Source organism: Salmo salar, chromosome ssa12 (genome assembly GCF_905237065.1).
Source record: "Salmo salar chromosome ssa12, Ssal_v3.1, whole genome shotgun sequence".
NCBI classification, from domain to species: Eukaryota; Metazoa; Chordata; class Actinopteri; order Salmoniformes; family Salmonidae; genus Salmo; species Salmo salar.
The window spans coordinates 52,517,309-52,536,484 of record NC_059453.1 but is presented as its reverse complement, the minus strand read 5'-3'; the positions used below and the strand labels follow the sequence as shown (position 1 = coordinate 52,536,484).

At 43.1% G+C, this 19,176-nt stretch overlaps 1 protein-coding gene across 1 annotated transcript in view; it reads left to right on the top strand.

Annotated features, from left to right (window-relative positions):
* The window catches only part of LOC106565154 (protein bicaudal D homolog 2), a 58,238-nt gene extending 39,127 nt beyond the window's left edge, over positions 1–19,111 (top strand). Inside the window, exons 2-8 of the mRNA XM_045691498.1 lie at positions 6,314–6,526; positions 8,631–8,783; positions 9,351–9,809; positions 10,454–11,470; positions 11,691–11,842; positions 14,905–15,148; positions 16,423–19,111. Coding sequence (XP_045547454.1) covers positions 6,314–6,526; positions 8,631–8,783; positions 9,351–9,809; positions 10,454–11,470; positions 11,691–11,842; positions 14,905–15,148; positions 16,423–16,425 — 2,241 coding nt within the window. The 3' untranslated portion in view covers positions 16,426–19,111. The remainder of the gene's footprint in view (positions 1–6,313; positions 6,527–8,630; positions 8,784–9,350; positions 9,810–10,453; positions 11,471–11,690; positions 11,843–14,904; positions 15,149–16,422) is intronic.
* The last annotated feature ends 65 nt before the right edge of the window (positions 19,112–19,176 follow it).

Genomic DNA, 19,176 nt, shown 5'->3' with positions numbered 1-19,176 from the left:
TAGCCGCTCGAGAGCACCCTTACCTGCCGATCTATAAATGTGGTCTCCCTAATCTAGTATGGGTAGGATGGTCATCTGAATCAGGGTTAGTTTGCCGCTGGGGTGGAAGAGGAGTGATTATGATAGAGGAAACCAAGTCTAGATTTAACTCTAGCCATACTCCCAAATACTTGTATGAGGTGACTACCTCAGGCTCTAAACCCTCAGAGGTAGTAATCACACCTGTGGGGAGAGGGGCATTCTTCTTAACAAACCACATGACCTTTGTTTTGGAGGTGTTCAGAACAAAAGTTAAGGGTAGAGAATGCTTGTTGGACACTAGGAAAGCTTTGTTGTAGAGCATTTAACACAAAATCCGGGGAGGGGCCAGCTGAGTATAAGACTATCATCTGCATATAAATGGATGAGAGAGCTTCCTACTGCCTGAGCTATGTTGTTGAATTGAGAAGAGCATGGGGCCTAGGATTGAGCCTTGGGGTACTCCCTTGGCTTGGTGACATGCAGTGGCTGAGACAGCAGATTTTCTGACTTTATACACTGCCCTCTTTGAGAGAGGTAGTTAGCAAACCAGGCCAAAGACCCCTCACAGACACCAATCAATACTCCTTAGCCGGCCCACAAGAATGGAATGGTCTACCGAATCAAAAGCTTTGGCCACGTCAATAAAAATAGCAGCACAACATTGCTTAGAATCGAGGGCAATGGTGTCATCATTGAGGACCTTTAAAGTTGCAGTGACACATCCATAACCTGATCGGAAACCAGATTGCATACCAGAGAGAATACTATAGACATCAAGAAAGCCAGTCAGTTGATCATTGACAAGTGTTTCCAACACTTTTGATAAACAGGGCAAAATAGAAATAGGCCTATAACAGTTAGGATCAGCTTGATCTCCCCATTTTTTTTTTAAATAAAGGATGAAACGTGGCTACCTTCCAAGCATTGGGAACCTCCCCAGAAAAGAGAGACAGGTTAAAACATTTGGAGATAGGCTTGGTGATGATAGGGGCAGCAACCTTAAAGAAGTAAGGGTCTAAACCACCTGACCCAGATGTTTTTTTGGGGTCAAGTCTCACGAGCTCCTTTAGCACCTCGGACTCGGTGACTGCCTGCAGGGAGAAACTTTGTTGCTGGGTAGAGGAAAAAGAGGGATAAGCATCGGGATAGTCTCATTAGAAGGGGTGGGAGATGAGGAAGTGTTGGATGGGAAAGGAGGCATGGCTGAGTCAAATAGGAATCCTGACCTAATGAAGTGGTGATTAAAGAGCTCAGCCATGTGCTTCTTGTCAGTAACAATCACATCTTATCTGTAAGGTCCCTCAGTCGAGCAGTGAATTTCAAACACAGATTTAATCACAAAGACCATTGGTAGATGGGTAAAAATGGAGCATGGTGAAGTTTTTACTTACACTTTGGATGTTGTGTCAATACACCCATTCACTACAAAAATGCAGGCGTCCTTACTAGGATTTCACCATGAGTCCAATAGTGAACAGTTAAAACCGTTACGGAGTTGAATGGCTGTGATAGGAGAAAACTGAGGATGGATCAACAACATTGTAGTTACTCCACAATACTAACCTAAATTACAGAGTGAAAAGAAGGAAATATTCCAAAACATATTCCAAAACATGCATCCAGTTTGCACTAAGGCACTAAAGTGAAACTGCAACAAAAAAACTGCCAAAGAAATGTACTCTAAGTCCTGAATACAAAGCGTTATGTTTGACGGAAATCCAACATAACAGATCACTTTAATATTTTCAAGCATGGTGGTGGCTGCATCGTGTTATGGGTATCCTTGTCATCGGCATGGACTAGGGATAGGATAAAAAGAAACGAAATAGAGCTAAGTACAGGCAAAATCCTAGTAGAAAACCTGCCTCAATCTGTCTTCCAACAAGCACTGGGAGACAAATTCACCTTTCAGCAGGACAAGTTGCTTACCAAGATGACATTGAATGCTTCCGAGTGGCCTAGTTACAGTTTTGGCTTAAATCAACTTGAAAATCTATGGCAAGACTTGAAAATGGCTGTCTGGCAATGACCAACAACCAACATTTTTCTATTTAAACTTTATTTAATTAGGCAAGTCTTATAAGAACAAATTCTTATTTCCAATGACGGCCTATCCCGTACGACGCTGGGCCAATTGTGCGCCGCCCTATGGGAATCCCAATCACGGCCGGATGTGATTCAGCCTGTATTCGAACCAGGGACTGTAGTGACACCTCTTACACTGAGATGCAGTGCCTTAGACCGTTGCGCCACTCAGGAGCTTGAAGAACTTTTAAATCCAGGTGTTCAAAGCCCTTAGAGACTTACCCAGAACAACTCACAGCTGTAATAACTGCCAAAGGTGACCCTAACATGTATTAACTCAGGGGTGTGAATACTTAGGTAAATGAGATATATTTCTTTATTTAATTTAATACATTTTCAAAAATGTCATATGTTTTCACTTTGTCATTATGGGGTATTGTGTGTAGATGAGGGAACAAAATGGCATCCATTTTGAATTCAGGCTGTAACACAACAAAATGTGGAATATGTCAAGGGATATGAATACTATCTGAAGACACTGTAGCTAGCTAACAAGCTAGCTACATTTTGAGTACACTAGCTAATAACTACCTACCTGAATGGTAGCTAGATAGATAGTGACATAATGACAAATATTTAAGATATTAAAGCTAGAACTATAATTTTTCCTAGGTACGTTTGTGCTCTTAAATAAAAATTCCAGGTTGCACAACAAAATATTTAGGTGCATTTCTCAAGTAAAATGGTGGCACTGTAGAGCCTTGTATTAGTCCACGGAGTAGGTTAGCTAGCCTCTAGCATCACCAGTAAAACTTCAGTGTTGGCGCTGCACTGTATTCATCCTTGATCATTCAATTCTGTTGCAGAAGAGGAGAATGGATGGTCCTTCACCATGTCGTAGCTACCGTTAGCTGTGCTGTGCTTCATAGCGATTAGCAAAGTTACTCTGACCCTGGATTTTTAGTTTGTTTACAAATATTGTGGAGTATGGGCAGTGGAGACATGCACGCCTGATTTAATCAATATTTATAAGGAGCCATACCTCTGTTCGGAGGGTGGAACTATACAAGCATTTTCGCATTAAGACAGGAATTAGGTCGTAATAGTGGCAGAAACTTCCTCTGGAGGGGTCCTTTTAAAGCCATTAAATACCGGCTATCAAGTCACAACAAGGCCGACTTCAAATGCCGACATCAAAATTCAAATAACCAGTGCATTAATATAAGGATCAGACCCTTTTTTTATAAAATTTTCGCCAAAAATGACATACCCAAATCTAACTGCCTGTAGCTCAGGACCTGAAGCAAGGGTATGCATATCATTGATACCATTTGAAAGGAAACACTTTGAAGTTTGTGGAAATCTGAAATTAATGTAGGAGAAAATAACACATGAGATCTGGTAAAAGATACAAACAAAAAAGCATGTGTTTAAAAAAAATGGTGTTCCATCTTTGAAATGGAAGAGAAAAGCCATAAAATAACATAGGAGTTTAGGTGCAATTTCGACTTTGCCACCAGATGGCAGCAGTGTGTGTGCAAAGCTTCAGACTGATCCAGTGAAGCATTTCATTACTGCACAACATTTTAAATCAAGTCTTCCCAAATGTGCCGAATTGGTCAATTTATACATTCAAGTACATAACTATAGAGAACATACAAAAATTATATGGTAAAAAATTAAGTTTACACACTCCCAGGAAGGTCATACATGATGGAAAATTAGCTTCCCTACAGTAAAGACGCTAACCTTCACACATCTAGATGGCGGGGTGGGTGTGGGGCTAGAAACAGCAGGGGTTCAAACTGTAGAACCCAGTTCCTACATTTGAATATAAAAATTGATTTTATCAAAGAAAGAATGTAGCATAGTTATCTCTGGAACCCTCAGGATGACAAATCAGAGCAAGATTGCTGAATGTAAGTACATTATTTACCTCCAGAGGTGAATGTATCAAACCAGTTGCCGTGACAAGTTTTTTGTTGTTGTGCACTCTCCTCAAACAATAGCATGGTCTTTTTTTCACTGTAATAGCTACTGGGAATTGGACATTGCATTTAGATTAATAAGAATGTAAACTTTCATGCCAATATAAGACATGCATATGTCCTGGAAAGTTTGCTGTTACTTACAACGTCATTCTAGTCACATTAGCGCACGTTAGCGACAACCGTCCCGGTATAGTGACACCAATCCCGTAGAGGTTTTAACCTGTTGGGGGTAGGGGGCAGTATTGACACGGCCGGATAAAAAAACGTACCCGATTTAATCTGGTTACTACTCCTGCCCAGTAACTACAATATGCATATAATTATTGGCTTTGGATAGAAAACACCCTAAAGTTTCTAAAACTGTTTGAATGGTGTCTGAGTATAACAGAACTCATATGGCAGGCAAAAACCTGAGAAGATTCCTTACAGGAAGTGCCCTCTCTGACAAGATCTTGTTCTTCTTGTCTCTGTTTATTGAAGACTGAGGATCTTTGCTGTAACGTGACACTTCCTACGGCTCCCATAGGCTCTCAGAGCCCGGGAAAAAGCTGAATGATATCGAGGCAGCCCCAGGCTGAAACACATTATCGCTTTTGGCAAGTGGCCGATCAGAGGACAATGGGCTTAGGCGCGTGCACGAGTCGACCCCGTGCTTTATTTTCTTTCGTCTTTTTACCTAAACGCAGATTCCCGGTCGGAATATTATCGCTTTTTTACAAGAAAAATGGCATAAAAATTGATTTTAAACAGCGGTTGACATGCTTCGAAGTACGGTAATGGAATATTTAGAATTTTTTTGGTCACGAAATGCGCCGTGCTCGTCACCCTTCTTTACCCTTTCGGATAGTGTCTTGAACGCACGAACAAAACGCCGCTGTTTGGATATAACTATGGATTATTTGGGACCAAACCAACATTTGTTATTGAAGTAGAAGTCCTGGGAGTGCATTCTGACGAAGAACACCAAAGGTAATCAAACATTTCTAATAGTAAATCGGAGTTTGGTGAAGGCTAAACTTGCTGGGTGTCTAAATAGCTAGCCCTGTGATGCCGGGCCATCTACTTAGAATATTGCAAAATGTGCTTTCACCGAAAAGCTATTTTAAAATCGGACATATCGAGTGCATAGAGGAGTTCTGTATCTATAATTCTTAAAATAATTGTTATGCTTTTTGTGAACGTTTATCGTGAGTAATTTAGTAAAATGTTTTGTAAATTCACCGGAAGTTTGCGGGGGGTATGCTAGTTCTGAACGTCACATGCTAATGTAAAAGGCTGGTTTTTGATATAAATATGAACTTGATTGAACAAAACATGCATGTATTGTATAACATAATGTCCTAGGGTTGTCATCTGATGAAGATCATCAAAGGTTAGTGCTGCATTTAGCTGTCTTCTGGGTTTTTGTGACATATGCTAGCTTGAAAAATCGGTGTCTGATTATTTCTGGCTGGGTACTCTGCTGACATAATCTAATGTTTTGCTTTCGTTGTAAAGCCTTTTTGAAATCGGACAGTGTGGTTAGATTAACGAGAGTCTTGTCTTTAAATGGCTGTAAAATAGTCATATGTTTGAGAAATTGAAGTAATAGCATTTCTAAGGTATTTGAATAACGCGCCACGGGACTTCACTGGCTGTTACGTAGGTGGGACGAAATCGTCCCACTGGCCCTAGAGAAGTTAACTGACCGCGGCGCGAATTCAAACTGTCAGATAAATTCTAAATATAATAATGCATTGAAATAGACTGCATATAATCAAAGGGATTACTTATCATCAAGGATGCATGTAAGTCAAACAAAATTGACCAAAAAAATGGCGAAGTATTAAAGGAACATCTACACCTTCACTCATCTGATAGCCTTTAGTGAAGCTCTGTGCTGATTGGACAGCATAAAAAAGTAATATGACAAGTAATATCTATTACTTTCCATGCAAAGTAATATTGCAAGGTGATTACTTTTGTTAAATGTAACAAGTAATAGATTTACTTTTTCAAGTAATGAATCCCAACACTAACGCTGATGACTCTCAACTAGTCATGATGCTCACAACTAGTCATGCTCACTGGAGTACTGCACTTGTTCTGGTCAATGTCCACTCTTCTCCTCCCAGTTCTGTACTCATATGACTATTCTGTCCTGGTACTAATCTATGCGTATGTATGTTTCTCCCCTCCTGTCCTCAGGCGTTCGGCAGGCATACTCCACCCTTAGGAAGGTGTTCCACTTCAGTCCTAGTATTAATCAATGTATTTTTCTCTCCTCCTGTCCCCAGGCGTTCGGTCAGGCCTACTCCACCCATAGGAAGGTGGCTGCAGATGGGGAGAGCAGGGAGGAGTCACTGATGCTGGAGTCAGCCAGTAAGGAGGCCCAATATCAGCAGATGGTCCTGGAGCTGCAGAATGAGCTGCGGTTGGCCAGAACCGCCCTCGCTAGCACCCAATCAGAGAACGAGCGCCTGGCTGCCGTCGCCCTGGAGACGAGAGAGGTGAGCTGGAAGGTGGAGGACCTGCCAAAAACACAACCATGGTCAATGTGGAGAGGTCAAACCACAATGTGGAAATACTCTTGTATCTCACCAATCTGACGAAGAGGACCATGTCTTTTTAGTAGGCACTCTCACTCAATGGCCTAGTCTGGTAACTGAATCTTGGTCCTCCCTAATTACAGTTAACAAGCTTCCAAGATCTCATCTTAACACTATTCCACCAGCATACAGCCACATAAGTTGGGTGTTCCTCAATATGCATACTACCATGCTGCACACTCTCATGCTCCGAGTACATTCTCAAATGACGTTCTCTGGAGTATATTCTTGTGTGGATGAGAGTGTGGAGAACGCATAAAACATTTGAGAAGCACCGCTTTTTTTTATCTCACGCTGCACCTCCCCATTCACTGAACCTTCTTCCAGCCAGGACAATGGCAATAGAGACAAAACAAGATGTACACAAAGCAAACGTTTTACTTCAGAATTATCAGCTAGATATACAGTACCAGTCAAAAGTTTGGACACACCTAACCATTCCAGGGTTTTTCTTTATTTTACTATTTTCTACATTGTAGAATAATAGTGAAGACATCAAAACTATGAAATAACACATATGGAATCATGTAGTATCCAAAAAAGTGTTAAACAAATCAAAATATATTTTATATTTGAGATTGTTCAAAGTAGCTACCCTTTGCCTTGATGACAGCTTTGCACACTCTTGGTATTCTCTCAACCAGCTTCATGATGTAGTCACCTGGAATGCATTTCAATTAACAGGTGTGCCTTAAGTTAATTTGTGGAATTTCTTTCCTTCTTAATGCGTTTGAGCCAATCAGTTGTGTTGTGACAGGGTAGGGGTGGTATATAGAAGATAGCCCTATTTGATAAAAGACCAAGTCCATATTATGGCAAGAACAGCTCAAATAAGCAAAGAGAAACGACAGTCCATCATTACTTTAAGAAATGAAGGTCAGTCAATGTGGAAAATTTCAAGAACTTTGAAAGTTTCTCCAAGTGCAGTCGCAAAAATCATCAAGCGCTATGATGAAACTGGCTCTCATGAGGACTGCCACAGGAAAGAAAGACCCAGAGTTACCTCTGCTGCAGAGGATAATAAGTTCATTAGAGTTACCAGCCTCAGAAATTGCAGCCTAAATAAATGCTTCACAGAGTTCAAGTAACAGACACATCTCAACATCAACTGTTCAGAGGAGAATGTGTGAATCAGGACTTCATGGTCGAATTGCTGCAAAGAAACCACTACTAAAGGACACCAATAATGAGACCAAGAAACACGAGTAATGAATATTAGACCGGTGGGAATCTGTCTGATGAGTCCAAATTTCAGATTTTTGGTTCCAACCACCGTGTCTTTGTAAGACGCAGAGTAGGTGAATGGATTATCTCCGCATGTGTGGTTCCCACCGTGAAGCATGGAGGGGGAGGTGTGGGGGAGCTTTGCTGGTGACACTGTTGGTGATTTATTTGGAATTCAAGCACACTTAATAATCTAGCTAGCCAGCTAGTTTAACAGGCAAAAACTACCTAAAACTAATGTTATGCAAGGTAGATGACTAGCTACCAGTTCTTGGTGGATAGCTAGCCAGTTAGCCCGATTGGCTTACCATGGGCTTGCGATCTACTCACACTAACACAGTATGTATTTATTAACTAATATACAAAATATTTTTGTCACAGAACATATGAGATGTTATTGGTCAACATTTTACTCCAAAGTCAGAGCTCATTTTATCTCCCTTCAGCTAAAATACTGTCCGGCATTGATTTCAATACATTTTCTGTCATTTTTTTCATGGTTGCATCATATTTCTGTGCATACTTTCCGTTGAAGCTCACATTGATGCATGCTTCAAAATATGTACAAACGGAGTACGCATCCAAGAAGTGCCCTCCGTGCTCCGTTTCACACACTTTGATACTTCGGAGTATGCGTATTGAGAAACACCCACTGCGTTGACATTACAGTACAGCCACGGAATGCATTTTTATCAAATCCACATTTCCTAGTGGAAATCTCTGACATTACTTTTTCCTCTTTCGCTTCTTCTCTCACCCATTTCTTTCCCCGTGCCTGTAGAGCACTGAGCAGGTAGAGTTGCAGCGCACCCAACTGCGTGATGACATCAGAGAGTATAAAGTGCGGGAGACACGTCTGCTGCAGGACTACAGTGAGCTGGAGGATGAGAACATCTCCCTGCAGAAACAGGTGTCCCTGCTACGACAGAGCCAGGTGAGAGGAAGAGGAAGGGACCAAGGGGAGGGGAAGTATGAGGGAGGGTGGGGATTCATTTAACATTTTAGTCATTTAGCAGACGTCCTATCCAGAGCGACATACATGAGTGATTAGGGTTAAGTGCCTTGCTCAAGGGAACATCTACAGATTTTTCACCTAGTCGGCTCGAGGATTCGATCAAGCGAACTTTTTGTTACTGGCCCAACGCTCTTAACCACTAGACTGTCTGCCGCCTCCCCTGCCCTAGGATAGTCCGCTGGGGGCAGGGGAGGAAGTGGGCGCTGTTGTGTATGGAGATTAGGGGAGGATGAGGGCTTATTGTGGGTAATGGGTAGCGGTAAAGGTTGTAGAGTTATAGAGACTGGCCAATACACTTCAGATGTTTGGGTGAAAAAGTGACAAGGCTCGATAGTCGAAAGCCATTGCCAATGAATGAGGCTATTGATACAAGGACCAACTGGAGGGGATGAGACAAAAATATGCTTTTGTGATGAGTGTAAGGGGGATTCTCCCTATTTAGTTAGTGATTCCTCTGATGTGCTGTGGCTTCTCTGTGATCTCCAGGTGGAGTTTGAGGGTCTGAAGCATGAGATCTGTCGCCTGGAGGAAGACTCCCAGTGCCTCCACAGCCAGCAGGAGGAGGCCATGCGCCTGAGGGAGATCGCCGAGCGCCAGCTGACCGAGGCTCTGGAGACCATTAAGACTGAGCGCGAGCAGAAGGCCGCCCTGCGTAAAGAACTGTCCCACTACATGACCATTGGGGACAACCTGTTACCATACCACCACAGTTCCCTCAACATCTCCCTGGACGGACTCAAGTTCAGCGAGGATCCCACTGCTGCCACCAACGAGCCGAACAACGATGACTCGTTCCGCGGCTACGAGAACGGCCTGGCCAAGATGGCCACCGACGGCAACGAAGATAACAAAGCCAAACTTCGGCCCGCCCCCAGCCTAGTGGATGACCTGCTGAGTGAACTCAACATCTCAGAAATCCAGAAACTCAAGCAGCAGCTCATGCAGGTAAGATGACCACATAGTAGCTTTAGCAGGCAGGACTGTAAAAATGCTTAGCTTGTTTGCTTTATTAACAGTCAACTTTCAAGGTGTCAGCGTCCCTGGTAAAGCAATAAAGTAATAATTAGCATTATTGAGCTGTGTTTGTAAGTGTTGCCAGGAAAATAGATAGGCTTACATGCAGCTGTGAACAGTTCTCTGACTTATGGCTGGAAAGTTCATTAAGCATTGTGGAACACAGTGTTCATCCATTTAGGGACATTGATTACCTATACTGGCCTTAGTGGCCTAGTCAAAGACTAATCAATTGAGCCCTATGTGGGACTTCATGGGCTACATGGACTGACTTGGCTACTTATCTTATACATGCACTGCTGACTTGCTGGTAAAGACATACTGTGTGAAATTATTGAGTGAGTATCTCACACTACATATGGCGTTTTGGATTACACTTCATTTTAGAGCCAGATATTTACCTGGTATTTACATAGAAATTAGAAGAAGAAAAAAAAAGACAAGTGTAAATATATAATTGTTACTTAATTTCTCAATCAAAAGTAATAAACACCAAGCTGAAATAGGACTGTATCATAGTGTTGCAGACATTTCTCAGTGCTGTTATGTGACTGTGTCCCGTGTCTGTTCTCCAGGTGGAGCGAGAGAAGGCGGCGCTCCTCTCCTCTCTGCAGGAGTCCCAGAAGCAGCTGGAGGTGGCCCACGGGACGCTGTCAGAGCAGCAGGAGACGGTGGGACGCCTCACCGAGAACCTCAGTGCCATGAGGAAACTCCAGGCCAGCAAGGAGCGCCACTCGGCCCTGGACAGCGAGAAAGAACGAGACAGCCGCGATGACGGCGACGGGGACTACTACGAGTTGGACATCAACGGGCCTGAGATCCTGCAGTGTAAGTACACCATCGCCGTATCAGAAGCCGGGGAGCTCAGACAGGAGCTGAAGACTCTTAAAGCCGAGTACCAGTCGTGCCGGAGCCAGTACGAAGAAGAGCGAGTCCGCCTGGAGAGCGACGTGGCAGGGCTGAGCGAAAAGCTGGCCTCCCTGGAGAACAGCAGCCGGGAGGAGCACGAGGAGGTGGCGAGACTGGAGAAGGAGCTGCGGCGAGTGAGTGAAGCGGTTGGCGAGTCGCAGGGAAGCCTGAACGTGGCGCAGGACGAACTGGTGACGTTCAGCGAGGAGCTGGCCAACCTCTATAACCACGTGTGCATGTGCAACAACGAGACGCCCAGCAGGGTCATGCTCGACTACTATAAGGAAGGCAAGGCCAGTATAGGGGGCAGGGGCAGCCGAGAGGGGAAGACACAACATCTGTCCCATGTTCTGCTCTCCAATGGGCTGGTTCCTGAAACTGAACCCAATAAATCTGAAGCCAGTGACCCAGCCACCCCAGCCCCAATCCCAGAGTCCCGTTCAGAGCCCATGAACATCTATAACCTAGTTGCCATCATCAGGGACCAGATCCGTCACCTGCAGCAGGCGGTGGACCGCACCACAGAGCTGAGCCGTCAGAGGATGGCCTCCATGGAGCTGGGTACTGTGACCGATAAGGACAAGGAGGCCTGCATGGGGGAAATCCTCAAACTCAAGTCTCTGCTCAGCACCAAGAGAGAGCAGATCGCCACCCTGAGGACCGTGCTCAAGGCCAACAAACAGGTGTGTGTGATAGTGTGATTTTTCTGCCAAAACATGAACAGTTGGTACTGTTTAAAAGTGGAGGTGATACGGTATGAAATTAACAGTAGTTGAGAGAATTTACTTTTTGTGTAGAAGTTCAGAATTAATATTAGCATAAGGTCTTACTAATCCTGTGACTGTAACCTCTGCCCTTCATTCTAATAAAATTGACAATAAATTATTCTACTCTACTCTGCAGACGGCTGAGGTGGCACTGGCCAACCTGAAGAGTAAATACGACAATGAGAAGACCATGGTGACCGAGACCATGTTGAAGCTCCGCAATGAGCTCAAGGGCCTGAAAGAGGACGCTGCCACCTTCACCTCATTACGGGCCATGTTTGCTACAAGGTAAGGCTTAGTAGATACACGTTAAGAGCTTATTGGTACACTTAAGTTATCAGAAGTCTGCCTTTAAATATAACGTAAAAATCTAGTTTCCCGCCTAAATACACATACCCAAAAGTTATTTATCACGAGTACAAATGTGATACAAAAATGAAAATATGAAAAATCATGTGATTCTTTTTTTTTTCCTCTATTCAACAAATGTGGGGGAAATGGGGCTTGAAATTATTGAAATACTTTCCATGTAGTAACAATCAAATTATAAACAACTTACAATAATATTTCATCTTTTCTCATAACTGTAAAATAAATATGATTATATTTATTATAATATTACTAAGTATACTTACTGACAGTACAAAATTGCCACGATTTCATAACTGACAACAAAGCATTTTCTGCCCAGCTTCCTCTGAGAGACTAAGAGACGTCATTCAAATGCCTGCTGACTCGTTACAACTTCAGCTTTATGCACAAAGTCATTTCGTCCCTCTGTGACCAAGAGGAAGTGGTCTTGTTTCAATTCTACAAAATTATTTAGTATTTTTTCATGCTGAGAGCTCTAAATCCACCTGAGAACATCACAGTGAGATGACTCATTTCCTGAAATCGCTAGGTTTTCTCGTTTCATATGCCATATTGCATGCAGGGTTCCCCATTTTATTTGTCCCCCCCCACAATTTTTCTGAGACCCCCCCCCAAAAAAATTGACACCATTTTTTTTTTTACATAAATGACTGTAAAAAGACCAGAAAATCAGCTCCATGTGATTTTTAATTTTAGAAATCTGTTCCAATGTATTACCACACATAATATATAGATACAGTGCATTCAGACACTATTCAGACCCCTTCCCTTTTTTCCACATTTTGTTACGTTACAGCCTTATTCAGCCTTTTTTCCTCATCAATTTACACACCATACCAAAATGACAAAATCTAAAGTTTTTTTTTTAAATGTTTGCACATTTATAAAAAAAATTAAGACAGAAATCCCTTATTTACATAAGTATTCAGACCCTTTGCTATGAGACTCAAAATTGATCTCAGGTGCATCCTGTTTCCATTGATCATCCTTGAGATGTTTCTAAAATTGGAGTCCACCTGTGGTAAATTCAATTGATTTTAGACATGATTTGTCTATATAAGGTCCAACAGTTGACAGTGCATGTCAGAGCAAAAACCAAGCCATGAGGTTGAAGGAATTGTCCGTAGAGCTCCGAGACGACAGGATTGTGTCGAGGCACAGATCTGGAAAGAGTACCAAAACATTTCTGTGGCATTGAAGGTCCTCAAGAACACAGTGGCCTTCATCATTCTTAAATGGAATACATTTTGGAACGACCAAGACTCTTCCTACAGCTGTCCGCCCGGCCAAACTGAGCAATCGGAGGGGAAGGGCCTTGGTCAGGGAGGTGACCAAGTACCCGATAGTCACTCTGACAGAGCTCCAGACTTCCTATGTGGAGATGGGAGAACCTTCCAGAAGGATAACCATCTCTGCAGCGTTTATGGTAGGGTGGCCAAACGGAAGCAACTCCTCAATAAAAGGCACATGACAGCCTGCTTGGAGTTTGCCAAAAGGCACCTAAAGACTCTCAGACGTGAGAAACAAGATTCTCTGGTCTGATAAAACCAAGATTGAACTCTTTGGCCTGAATGTAAGCGTCACATCTGGAGGAAACCTGGCACCATCCCTACAGTGAAGCATGGTGGTGGCAGCATCATGCTGTGGGGATGTTTTTCAGTGGCAGGGACTGGGAGACGAGTCAGGTTTGAGGGAAAGATGAACGGAGCAAAGTACAGTGAGATCCTTGACGAAAACTTTCTCCAGAGCACTCAGGACCTCAGAATGGGGCAAAGGTTCACCTTCCAACAGGACAACGACCCTAAGCACACAGTCAAGACAACACAGGAGTGGCCTTGGGACAAGTCTCGATGTCCTTGAGTGGCCCAGCCAGAGCCCGGACTTGAACCCGATTGAACATCTCTGGAGAGACCTGAAAATAGCTGTGCAGCAACGCTCCCCATCCAACCTGACAGAGCTTGAGAGGATATGCAGAGAGGAATGGAAGGAACTCCCCAAATACAGGTGTACCAAGCTTGTAGCGTCATACCCAATAAGACTTGAGGCTGTAATAGCTGCCAAAGGTGCTTCAAGAAAGTACTGAGTAAAGGGTCTGAATACTTATGTAAATGTGATATTTCAGTTTTTTATTTTTAATACATTTAATACATTTCCGGAAAAGCATCAGATAGATGGTCTACATATTCTGAGACTGAGGGGAGCTGTTTCGCTCGCTCGGATGCTTTACCTGAGATTGATGCGTCTTTCTGTCGGGGCGCGCGTCTCGGTCAAATAAATGATCAATACTTTATTTGATTTGGACGGGCAAGGAGGTACATTAGGGCGGGTCAGGCTCCCTAAGACCCGCCCATAACGCCGGCCCTGAATGAGCTTCTAGGTTGTTGAGGAGCTGTGTTTCTGCCAGAGGCTGCATGCAAAGATGTTGGATAAATGAAGATGGTTCACTTAGGCTGTTTACCAATGACAAAAATGGTCAGTTCCTGTCTACTTAACTGGGGGTGTCTCCCATAGACACCAATGCAATAGCAGGTGGGTCTGGTCTACTTACTTCATTGACTTTCATCAAACTAGAAAAAAAACATTAAAAATAAAAATGCGAGTGGGGTGTCTCACTCCCTCTTCCGTGTCTGCTGCATGTGTGTGTGGGAGAGACGGGGCATTGTGGGAGCAGTCTGATGTAATACTGAAGAGATTCAGAGGCTGCTGGCAGGCTGCTCCTGACAGTATCTGGAAAATGCGGCTCTGTGAGTCTGAACGGAGGAAACATGCACCGACTGGCAGCAGGAAAAGATGTGCGCCATCTGGTGGAGAAAATTACAAGTTCCTTATTTGGTTTTCATTTGACTAATATTTTCCCTTCTCTCACTATTCCTGTCTCCCTTTTGCTCTCGCCCTCTTTCTTTAATCCCTCTTTATCGCTCTTTTTCTCTTTATCGCTCTTTTTCTCTGTCTCCCTCCCCCCTCTCTCACCCTCTCAGGTGTGACGAGTATGTGACCCAGCTGGATGACATGCAGAGGCAGCTGGCTGCAGCGGAGGATGAGAAGAAGACCCTGAACTCCCTGCTCCGCATGGCCATCCAGCAGAAGCTGGCCCTGACCCAACGACTGGAGGACCTGGAGTTTGACCACGAACAGGCGCGCCGCGGCGGGGGAGTGGCTGCAGGCGGGCGGGGAAAATCCTCCTCATTGGCGCGGGGCAAAGTGGCATCGGCCAATCATTATGTAAGTCAGAGACGCTCCTGCAGGGTCCTCCCCAAGCCCAGCGGCATCCTGGGAGGCCCCGTGGTCCTCTGCAGCGAGATTTACTTTGACCTTTGAACTCTAACCTCCATCATAACCTCTAACCTCTCATCACGCTTTGCACTGCTGAGCTTCACCGGCATGGTTCTGTCTAGGCTGTTGCTGTGACTAGGACAGTGGTGGCTAATGGTGCTTTACCACACTACTGTGTGATGGCTATGTGTTCATATCCAGCATGGCATGATGCTAGCTTGGCTCAGGCATACCTTTTCTGCTAGTAATGCTCACGGAGTGGCAGAATGTTGGCACGGTTGTAGAATTTACTGCTATCAGCTCTCCTCAAACAGTCAGAGTTCAGAGCAGGCGTGTGTACATAACATAATCTGTTATGTCTATGTTATTTCATGTTTATGACAGTGTAGCTCTTATGACGAAGGCTTCAAGTAAAGTGTAACTGAGTAAGCTTAACTTTCATTCAGACAGGCGGCAGCAGTGCAGGCTGCAGAAAGACCTCTGCTGCTTCCGTCTAGTCCATACCATTCGGGGACCATTAAAACAGTGCAATGAAATGTACCGTAGCTGCTAAATAAAAGAGCACTGTGGCTAAGCACTTGTCATATCACTTTTGCTGTGATGTCACAAAGTGATAACTGTGGTGTGGCACATTCGGTTTACAGATTAAGTTCCCTGGCACTTGATGTAATAGAGATTGTAGGGCAATGGTCATTACAAAGGAAAATAGTAAAGCACTTCTAAATAGGGGTTAGTTACAAACCCTAGTTAAGGAATAAGCTTTTAAAAATGATATATGGGTCTAGTTTTGTGTGAATTAGCCTGGTGGTTTTGAAATGTTTAGAGTAAGGTGAAGACTGAGTGAATCTGTTCCATACACTCCAACTCTCTTATAACCCTCATCCAGTCATCCATGTCTGCCTCATCCTCTTCATCTTCTCCTGCCTGTCACCAGAAACCTCTATGCTGGTGTAACTTACGTTTACCTCATAACTCATGATCATCCCTTACCTGCATGTTGAGTACCATACTTGTGAGTCTTCTGCTTCCTGCAGCCAGTTGCATCATGGTCCACTGTGCACGACTATCCCTTACCATCCTAACCCCACTGACTCCCCCACCTTTCCAATGCCACTAACGCAGGTAATGATTTTATCAAATTAGATTGTATCAAATGAAGACTGACCAAATGATAATCAAACGCTCAGATTTTAATGTTATTTAATTTTCTCTCCATTCTACAGTAATTTAATCAAGCCCAGTGTCCCCTTCAAAAGGTTGACAGTCACCTTGCCGATGATTACTTCAGTCCCCCCCCCACCCCCCGTGGCCTGGGACCCATGTCAGAGACACACACTGCTGTAATGCGAGGACTTTGATTTCTGAGTGCAAACACACACCAGAGTATGTGAGCGGAGTTGAGCGGTCAGAGATCCCACACATTGCTCACGGAGCGGTCTTCTGCCACTCCAAATTCGCTCCATTCATTTTCTGTTTAAAAGGGATCATTTAACAAACACCCCATCTACTTTTGTGACTATGTACTCGTATCAACATCTCTTTGCATTAGTGGTAGGGGTAGGCTAAATAAATACAACATAATAGGCATAATTAAAAGAACATAATGAAGGAAATGAAAAATGCTGGCTAGAGCATGCCCAGAGATCGTGGCTGAGCAGTACCGGAGCGAAATTGGAAGCGGGATAGAAGGCCGACGCTCCAACGTTTTAGAAATTCGGTGAAGCACGATCCACTTCAGCTCCACTCTGCTCACGTCCTCTGACACACACACACACACACACACACACACACACACACACACACACACATGCTCCAGGCCCCTACAGACACACGTGAAACCCCCAGGGGTTTAGTCCCTCTGTGCGGCTACAGGAAACAAGAGAGTCTCCTCGGTATGATGACCAATAGAGGTCTATTTCTATGTATATGACCGACAGTATGACCCTCATTTGTGATCCAGTCATTCACTCCACATTGTCCACCACTATACTATTATAACTCTTGTGTCTTTCCCCCGACTATAGCCGACTCCAACTCAACTCCACGATTTACGATGGAGTTGAGTGGCGACTAGTGTTGACGAACTGGAGCGCCGACGTCACATAAAAACCCACTGTCGCGTGTAATTACGGGCAATGTTTTGGGTGCTGAAATCATTTTATGTGATAGTCGCCGCTCAAATCCATCGTAAATCATGGAGTTGAGTTTAATCGGCTACCCGGATGACTGCGCCCTTTTAATGTATTTATTTATATTTTTTTGCTTGTTGTAACTCAGTGAACGTGTGAGGTGTTCATAAGCTTTTTGTTGCATTTAATAATTGTTGATAATTGAAGCATTCATAATAGAATTTCCATGGAGAGCAAACCTGTGTTGATTTATATTTATTTCTAGAGAAAGATCAGAGGCAGGAAAGTCATAGGAACTAAAGTGACTTGCTACAGTTTTCCCTGGGGTCAATATTCAGTGGGACTCCCAGGCTAATGTAAGTTCTCTGCAAGAACATGGATGGAAATCTTGATTGGAAATAGTCCTTTCTCTCTTTGTTTTAAATCTTGTCACATGTATTTAGATGTTTTTATTTAACCTTTATTTATCCAGGCGAGTCAATTAAGAACAAATGGTTCTTTACAATGACCGCCGGGCAAATTTTTATAATGTGCTTCAAAAAAGTTAACCAGAGAGCAGGATGTTCAAGAAGGCTTTTTGGTGCCTTATTCTTCTACCTTCTGGTCTTAGTTTTGACTAGTAGTGCCTTACTGTCCACAAAATAGAAGCTAGATTTCATTTTTTTATGTTTTCTATGTCTTTGAGAAGGAATTGGGGTGAGAGGTTTTGACCCCAGTCATTACAGATTGAGGAAAATAACAGGAACTGTGGCGAATTTTGTGTAGTGATTCTGTGATCCTGCAAACTTGCAGAATTGCACATTTAGGGGCTGTTATTATGATTATTATTCTAAAGAAAAAACGTATTTTAAAAGTTTTCATACTATAACTGTTAACTTTGGCTGCCGAGTTAGTGGTTCGAGGCATTTACAACAGTGGCTGATTGAGAGATTACTAATGCACATACTTATTTATACTCTATTGTGTATGGCAAAGGTCAGGCAATGTCAATATAGAATTGACAAGTATGGAGGATCATTTCTTTAATTGTCTGTTTTAATGCAATTTTATTAGCCTTTTTTATGTCCTCTAATAGAGTTGTTGTGACTTCAGCAAACAGAAGAAGTAAAGTCATCAACACTTCTGCAGTGCCATTTAATTCACAGCTTTGTTGATGCAATAAAAGTTACATTTATGACTTTCTTTATTTTTTTTTTTACAAGTGCAATTTAAACGCAGTATCAATATGGAAATACGGTATAAAAATGCTGTCTGTTTGCTGATGCTATTATGTTTTACTACTTACTCACAATCTTGATCCAATTTGAGTTTATCTTTGTACTAAATAACTTGTTTGTATTTATTTTAAACAATGTCATGTATGTTGTTATTGTCAATAATGTGGATTATGATTGGTGGCATATTGATACCATATTGATGTCATTTTCCATGTTATCTTCAAGGGACTTTGGGTGGAGATGGTGGTCGCGTCCCACTGCTAGGTTCGTTGCATGCATCAACCAATGGTTGCTTGCCATGTCATCGACTGACAGATTGCTATAACATAATGATGTGGTTAGCTGATAGGTAAAATACCTATCCAGGCGTTGTAAGATCTGGCAACGTCTAAGCAGTGGAAGGCTCAATAGAAGCCAGTAGCCTACCTACCTATGTGGTGGTGGTGGTGGTGATGATGATGATGATGATGTTGCACTGGCAAGGTGCATGCTTAATAGTATAAACTTAACTTCAGACTTAATGTGGTGTTGTTGGGCTTATTATTAAAACATATATATTGATCCTATTTCTGCTTCGGTCATTCTATGTCTCCCTCTAAAATAGTCTGTGTATCAATTTAGGAAGTTTTCC